We start from the raw sequence: 7,979 nt of genomic DNA on the forward strand, positions 1-7,979 counted from the left end.
GGGTGGCTAGCCCGCGGTCGGTACCTGCCGTAATAAGGGTCGGCTTAGCGGCGGTCGGTGACCTGTGTATATGAGGGTCGCTTAGCGGGCGGTCCGGACCTGCGTATAAGGGTCGCTTAGCACGGTCGGGACGCTGGTATATAAGGGTTTTCGCTCAGCCTGCGGTGCGGACCTGTTGTAATAAAGGGTCGGGCCTAGTCACAGGTCGGACCTGTGATAATAAGGGTCGGCTTAGGCACGGTCGACGCTGTGTTAATGAAAGGAGTTCGCGCAGCGCGGTCGAGCGACCTGCGTTATAAGGGTCGCTCGGCAGTGCGGCGGTGCGGACCTGCGTATTAAGGGTCGCCGCGCAGCGCGGTCGGACTTGCGTATAAGGGTCACCGGCAGCGGGGCGGTCAGACGGCTGCGTATAAGGGTCACGCAGCGCGGGTTCAGACCTTGCACAATAAGGTGCGCGCAGTGAGTCGGACGGCTGCGTAGTAAGGGTCACGGGGCAGCGCCGGTCAGACTTGCACATAGGGTCGCGCAGTTGAAGGTCGGAGACGCTGCGTATATCAGGGTCGTGCAGGTCGGCGGGTGGACCTGGACGTATAAGGGTCGGTGCTTGAAGTGGACATGAGAAAGCGCATTTTTATAGACGGGTGTCTATTTGCGGCGGTGGCCTATGCTTAGGAGCTGAGCTGAATGCGAAAATCGATGTTCCACTTGAGAGCATACAGCAAACTCTTGTGTAGCCGATACCTCGATGGAATGGACAAGGGCCGCGCCGCGCGCGCCGGGACTTTAGGCGGCCCGCGCCGGGCCCTGTCTAATAAGAAACAAAAAAAAAAAGAAAAAAAAAGGGCAGCTTTCAAGGTTGCCTTGAGTGGTGCTTAACGTACAAACTTGACTGTATTTAAAAAATGCTTTCGACTCTAGGAAATGGGGTCTGCCCTGGGTTACACATAGGCTAAATTTATTTTTAACTTTACTATTAATCAAATAAATGCTTGAATACTGTTATATTCAAAGCGCATTATTGGCAGTGGCACGATGTACGTTTGGTTGAAAACATTTTCTGCAGAGATACTACCGTAATGCCGTTAGTGTGTGGCGAAGTTGTAGTAGAGTATATTCGTTCTATCATTCAATCATCAATCATCATCTTCGTTATAGGTCGCATCTTTTCCGCTGCCTGGTTGGACTTGCAATGATCGATCCTCCCGCCGTTCTCTGTTCCTCTGCCTGTTGAATCGCTTACATCTATATTCAAGTCCTTCAGATCTTTCCTGCACTGTCCCTATACCATGTTCTCTTTGGTCTGTCCAAGCCGGTCTTATTCCAGGGATGCTCTTAATTCTTACGCACCAAAACCTCAGTAACTCCTCCTTCCGTGCTCCCTTCTAACATGCCGCAAACCATTGTAGTTCTTCTCTGTCTTTCTCTTTTCTAGTCATAGCGTCTATATAGCGATGATAAATAGCATAGAATCGAGCAACATCAAAATTATGTATAATAAACTAGACAGTGAGGGTTGAATGTTTCAGGGCGAGAATGCCGATGTTTCCAATCGCTCGTAAACAGGGGGGGGGCGGGGGGGTCTGCAGGGGCGATCGATTGTTGCACAGAGTGGTCCACGAGTAGGGCTGGCTGCGTCTCCGTGGTTCGGAGTCCTTGTTCGAGAAATGTAGACTTGGGCGAAACTCGATGAGGTCAGTCTACACCTGTCCTTTCCTCTCTCTCTCTCCTCTCATCTATCTCTCTCTCTCTCTATATATACATATAATATGTACGGGGTATATAACATGTAATAATCAAGAGCATATAAGACAAGGAGCGTACAAAGCGGTAAAATGCACTGAAACGTGCATGTGTTGCGTAATTAGTCTAATAAAAAGGAAACGCATTATATAAACTTTCCGCGTCGTGTTATTTGACGTAGCGTAGTGTGCGTATGTGCATCGTAAGGGACCAATGCGGTTTGTTTTATATGAACAAGTAGGAAAAGCCTGAATCACTAATACTGGGCGAAAGAATGCGTCAAATAAGCACTGGGCAAAGTTTATTAATTCGACTAATACTGGTCAACATGGTTTTCAGGGCATTTTACCGTTTACAACCACTCTCCTTACTTAATATTGCTGCTTGATTAGTATATATATTATATATTATGAGTATATATGATAGCATGTATTATCACGTATATATATATATTATATATAGTATATATATATACACCATGTATAATATATAACGTACATAGTATATATTATATATATATAGTATATATATTATATATATATAATAATATATCTATATATATATATATATATATATAGGCTTATGTTTGATAACTGTTAGTTCACACAATGTTGATAACTGGTGGCAGATTGCTGGTATATGCTGCCACGATGAAATATTATTCCAGGGTAAAATCTCGGAGATTGTTGTGAGATCCATCTGTCGGTGACAGAGATGTCGGAGGTGTTTCTAGCGCGGAACTACGCCGGCGTTACTACACGACGCCCACCAGCTACCTGGAGCCTAATCAACGTCTACCTGACCATGCTCAACGACAAAGAAGAAGTACGCGTCTCACAAATTAATCATGCAATAGTTTTAGTTAATTAAACTAAACCAAATTAAAATTATGTGTATTAATTTGAATAATTTAATAACATTAAGTAAATAATTAGAAATAAAATAAATAATTAAGTAAACGAAGTATCATGCAATTAGTTTAATTAATTACTATATTTAATTAACTAAAATGCAACTCATCTAGAGTGTCTGTACTTTCGTTAAAGTCGAGGCTCTTTTCAACTGAATGCTAATCTTACCATGCAGGCTTACTAATAGGGGAAAGGCAATAGAGAGAAAGAGAGAGAGAGAGAGAGAGAGAGAGAGAGAGAGAGAGAGAGAGAGAGAGAGAGTTCTAACGAAAGGGAGAGTAGTTTCATCCCTCGAAGAAGAGAGTACCTCTATCTAACGAGTAGCGACTTCATCCTAGGTTTGCTCACTATGCCCTCCCACCGTGCTCTCACCGTATGCTCACTATTCCTTGTCTGCTCTGCAGCGGAGGTTTGTTGATCACTGTCACCGGTAACAACCTGGACTGTGCGGCCCGACCCCTAATGACCTTCAACTTCTGTCCCGTGGTGAGGTCACGCCGGGCAGTGAACATCACCGTCTGTGATTATGAGCAGGTGAGTACGAAATATACGACGTAGCTAGTCTGGAACTAACGGACAGCTACAGCGCACTGCGTGAGATGAGGCTGAGGTAGCTTTAGAAGATGTTTTTGTCGGCCAAAATTACCAAAACATAACATACAGACAGCAAATTTGATGTGGGAGAGCGCGCGTGTTCACATGTCACCATCGTTCGTCTGTCATGCAGGAGTGTCGCAGTTCCAAGGACGGCCGGACCCTCGAGTGCCTCTCGCCGAACGTTGCCGACCTTGACCTCGTGGTGACCCCCAAGGACCCATATCCGGTCTTAGCCATTCTCGTCATGGATGGGGTGAGGTCATACACTCGGTCACCCTGCGCAACAACAGTAGCAACCGATTCTGTGTCGGGATTTAGTATTACTGAGGGAGAACGACAGAGGAAAATGAGAGAGAAAGGAAAGGGAGGAGTATGTGGAGTGAGAGAGAAAGTGAGAGAGAGAGAGAGATAAATGGAGAGAGGGAGCAAGAGAGAGAGAGAGGGGGGAAGCGAGAGGGAGAGCGAGAGAGAGAGCGACAGGGAGAAGGAGAGAGCGAAAGAGAGAAAAGAAAGAGATTGTGAGAAAGAGAGAGAGCGAAAGAGAGAGAGAGAGAGAGAGAGAGAGAGGCAGACGGTTTAAGAGAGATCGACTGACAGAAAGAGGAAGAGAGAGCGGGCGAGGAAGAGAGTTAGCTGATCGTTGGCTCATCGCGTATCCACGTTCCACGTTCTTCATCTTCTACCACCACTATTCTCTACATGCGGATTACATGCAGAGAGATGCGCTGTATGGCTTCAGTACCCTGTTCCTCTTCTAGTCGTCCTTTCTTTCCAGGTGAAGCAGGATCAGATGTTCGAACCGGATGCCGGATATCTGCGCCGCTTCCAGTACTACCCGGATCCCGTCTTCCTGCCGCTCTCTCCCGTGGAGGGAAACGCGACAGAGAATGTCACCTATCTGTTGAGTTATCAAGCTGAGCAACTGACCATATATGTATGTGTGCCCCGTACGCGGCTGGAGCAGCGAAAACAACAACAACAACAATAACAACAACAACAACAACAACAACAACAACAATAACAATAACAACAACAATAATTATAATACCAATGATTACGATAATTGATGATGATAATATTTATATTATAATATTCGTAGTAATATGCGTAATAATAATGACAAAATAGTAATAGTAATAATAATAATAATAATAATATTATAAATAACAATAATAATAATAATAATAACAAATACAACAGCAACAACAGACAAACAGCCGCCGTAGAAACATTGCTAAAACCGACTAACATACTGTCTTTCACCCACACACCCTCCCTCCATTACGCTGCACTTTTGTTTTCCCCGACAGGGAGAGAACCTCTTGGCTGCAGGCGATTTTAGCGCCATCGTTGTCGACCTAGGACTCAACGACACGTGCGCGGTCGTCGGCCTGTCGGCTACTAGCGTCACGTGCGTGCTGCCGGTCGACAGAGAGACGGACGAGCCGTACACAGTTACCGTGAGTCTCCCGCGCTATTGTCCCGTTGATCGCATGCGCCCCCTGGTGGTCGTGTGTGCTAGTATTAGAAGCAGTTACCTCTATGAAGTATCGACTTGTTTATCAGGTCAGAAGGATAATGACTCATATTATTATTATTATTATTATTATTAAAATTTAATCATAGCATGAGCCAGCAGCTTCTGGGTTGACCGTACGCGTGTCCCAACCCTAGGTTTATTGGGGTTCCTTCCCATAGGAATTATTATAATAATTATTGTTGTTATTGTTATTATTATTGTTATCATGATTATCATTATTATTCTGGATAATATACATGACTAGAAGGAATGTGTAGTTCCTGAACTTTCTCTTCTTCCTGCGAGAAAACGCGAAGCTGATTGGCCAACCTGTCTGTCGTCTGCTCGCGCAGGTCTCCGTCGGCAACATCGACACCGTCGTCGGCAACCTCGTGCTCTCGTCGCAGCTCACGACGCCGACGTCGACACTGGCGCCACCTACGACCAACGCGTTAATAGAGCGCTCTAGTGGCGACGTAGCGCTGTACGTGCTGGGGACGCTGCTAGCGCTGGCTGTGCCTGTGATCGCTATATTCCTTATAATGCGCAAGGTACGAACAGAAGGTAGTCTTCGGCGTAGTAACGACGGTCACTTCTTATACAGATGCTCACTCGGGCATCCCACCATCTTCTCTCCCTTTTTTTCTCTATCTCTTTCTCTCTCCCTCTCGCTCTCTTTCTCTATCTCTTTTTTTTGCCCTTTCGCTCTCTCTCTCTCTTTCTCTCACTCTCTCGTTGTCTCTCAGGCTCTCCTTTTCGCAGATTCTATATCTCACGCTATCTCTCTGTCTAGCCCTCGCTCTCTCGCTCCCTCGATTCCCAGCTGTCTCGCAACTGCCCTCTCCGGTCTCCTCCTGTGTCTTACCTCTGTCTTCTGTATACCTTCGCAGCGCCGCATCGGACCCTTCCGCAAGGAGACCAACGCTCGCGTCTTCTACACCCCTCACCCGGGCGCCTCGCAGCCGTACGACACGGCCCCTGGCGAGGCGGCAGCTATCCTGGACCTCGACGACGAGCTGCGCTTCATGCTGGAGACTGCCGACGTTCTGATTGCCAGGGAAAAGCTCATCCTCGGCGAAGTGCTGGGATCGGGTAAGAAAGACGCGGAGGAAGAGAGAGGAAGAAGCTGTGGGGAAGAAGAGAGCTGTGGGGTGAGGGGGGAGGGGGAAGATCTGAGATTAGGGAAAGTTTGTCTGAGGAACATGGTGCGATTGGGTGAGAAGGAAACCGAGAAAGAGAGAAGAAGAAGCTGTGGGGGAAAAAGGAAGCCAATGGGAAAGAGAGAGAGCGAAGCTGTGTGGGGAGGTTCTGAAATCAAGGAAAGCTCATTCGGAAATGAAGAAGCTTTGTGCGGGTCGTAGATAATGAGAAACTCTCCCATAATAGAAATAACAGAAATATGTGATTAATTACCAACGGGAATTACAATTGGCGATGAGTCATCGATCAACTTACAGATTGTTCTTGGATTCACTTTCAGGTCATTTCGGCTGCGTGTACAAAGGTCATTTTGTCAAGGACAAGATGGATATTATTGACGTCGCCATAAAGACGTTGAACCGTGAGTGCCACCTACCTGCCATCCATGCGATTCGCACGCCACCTTCCTTCGCTCCTCCTTTTCGGTCTAACCCTCTGTCCTCCGTCGAGCCCACTAGGACTAGGGGTCTACTCCCCCTCTCCTTAGTCTAACCTTCTTTTCTCGGTCTAACCCTCCCTCTTTCTTCTAACCCTCTCTCCTCGGTCAACCCTCCATCCTCAGTCTAACCCTCCTTTATCGGTACACTCCCCACCCCACTCGGTCTACTCCCACACTCGGTCTAACCCGAACCTCCGTCTGTTTCCTCTTGGCAGGAGTCCAGGATCAAGACACGCGCGCCTTCTTTAAGGAAGGGCTCATCATGAAGGACTTTAAGCACGAGAACGTCGTGCCACTGATAGGCATTTGCCTGCCTAGCGGTACTGACGGACCGATGGTAGTACTGCCTTACATGCAGAACGGAGACCTGCTCTCCTACATACGCGACGAGAACAATGTGAGTGCCGCCAGCGCCATCTATCGGCCGGAAACATTGGATATTGACGATCTGTTGAGGATAGGTTTAGATTTCCTTTTAGAGAGAAGGGTAGTCTATGATATTGAGATTTACTACTTTCTAGGGGTGGGGTCCATTTTATTGTAGGCTTTCTCGGTGTGTAGGTTGAGAACTAAAGAGTTTGTAGAGATTAAAAGCAATGCTCTTAACTGCAGAAGCGTTCGGACGTTTCCTTACGCCGATACGTGCGGCAGCTTCGCGTTCTACTATAGAAGGTTTCCGCTTCGTATGGGGAAGTTTCAGCTCTGACTTTGCACACCCTTAGCGAAAACATTTTAAACATGAGAATGCGATTGAGCCTTGGCAGTCAGATTCGCAAACGATGACGGGGTAGAGAGAGAGAGAGAGAGAGAGAGAGAGAGAGAGAGAGAGAGAGAGAGAGAAAGAGAGAGAGAGAGAGTGTGTGTGTGACTGCAGTACGTTATTTGTATAAGGGGTTTGAGAGCACTCACGTTTTATTTGGAAATAGATTGAAATCATAAAGGCTTTTACGCGCATGCAGAATTTAGGCGTGTCTGACAAGTGATTGATACGTGATTGATTTCTGTCTGACGCGTAATTGATGCCTGATTGATTCGCGTCTGACACGTGATTGATATGTGATTGACACGTGTTTTACACGTGATTTACACGTGATTTACATGTGATTTACACGTGATATTTACTGCCTCTTGTTTATTTGGCAGACGCCTACCGTGAGAATCTTGCTCAGGTTCAGTCTGCAGATAGCCGACGGCATGAAGTACTTGTCTGAACTGAAGTTCGTACACCGGGACCTCGCAGCGAGGAACTGCATGTAAGCGACGCCAGCGCCACCGCCGCGCCACCAGCTGCAGTCTTATAGTAGCTTCGGCATAACTGCGGCCGTCCCACAGCGTGTTGAGTGATTCTAGAGAGAGCTCCACGTTGCCATCCTTCGTTGTGGGTTGGGCCTTAGTCCGAAAGTGCTAACAAAATAAGTGGATTGGCACCAGAGAAAGCGAAAGAAAGAAAAAAAGAAAAAAAGAAAGGGAGATAGATAGATATATATATATAGAGAGAGAGAGAGAGAGAGAGAGAGAAAGAGAGGAGCGGGGGAGAGAGAGAGAGAGAGAGAGAGAGAGAGAGAGAGAGAGA

General features: G+C 46.9%; 2 protein-coding genes across 2 annotated transcripts in view; both read left to right on the forward strand.

Annotated features, from left to right (window-relative positions):
- Positions 1 to 734, forward strand: part of LOC106818543 (hepatocyte growth factor receptor-like) — a 3,938-nt gene extending 3,204 nt beyond the window's left edge. Inside the window, exon 6 of the mRNA XM_014823244.1 lies at positions 638 to 734. Coding sequence (XP_014678730.1) covers positions 638 to 734 — 97 coding nt within the window. The remainder of the gene's footprint in view (positions 1 to 637) is intronic.
- Positions 735 to 3,061: 2,327 nt separating this feature from the next.
- The window catches only part of LOC106818544 (hepatocyte growth factor receptor-like), a 9,421-nt gene continuing 4,503 nt past the window's right edge, over positions 3,062 to 7,979 (forward strand). The window contains exons 1-9 of the mRNA XM_014823245.1: positions 3,062 to 3,185; positions 3,379 to 3,501; positions 4,024 to 4,182; positions 4,559 to 4,708; positions 5,121 to 5,318; positions 5,658 to 5,859; positions 6,248 to 6,328; positions 6,622 to 6,803; positions 7,550 to 7,659. Of these exons, the coding sequence (XP_014678731.1) occupies positions 3,114 to 3,185; positions 3,379 to 3,501; positions 4,024 to 4,182; positions 4,559 to 4,708; positions 5,121 to 5,318; positions 5,658 to 5,859; positions 6,248 to 6,328; positions 6,622 to 6,803; positions 7,550 to 7,659 (1,277 nt within the window). The 5' untranslated portion in view covers positions 3,062 to 3,113. The remainder of the gene's footprint in view (positions 3,186 to 3,378; positions 3,502 to 4,023; positions 4,183 to 4,558; positions 4,709 to 5,120; positions 5,319 to 5,657; positions 5,860 to 6,247; positions 6,329 to 6,621; positions 6,804 to 7,549; positions 7,660 to 7,979) is intronic.

Source organism: Priapulus caudatus, unplaced genomic scaffold (genome assembly GCF_000485595.1).
Source record: "Priapulus caudatus unplaced genomic scaffold, Priapulus_caudatus-5.0.1 Scaffold2323, whole genome shotgun sequence".
Classification (NCBI taxonomy): domain Eukaryota; kingdom Metazoa; phylum Priapulida; class Priapulimorpha; order Priapulimorphida; family Priapulidae; genus Priapulus; species Priapulus caudatus.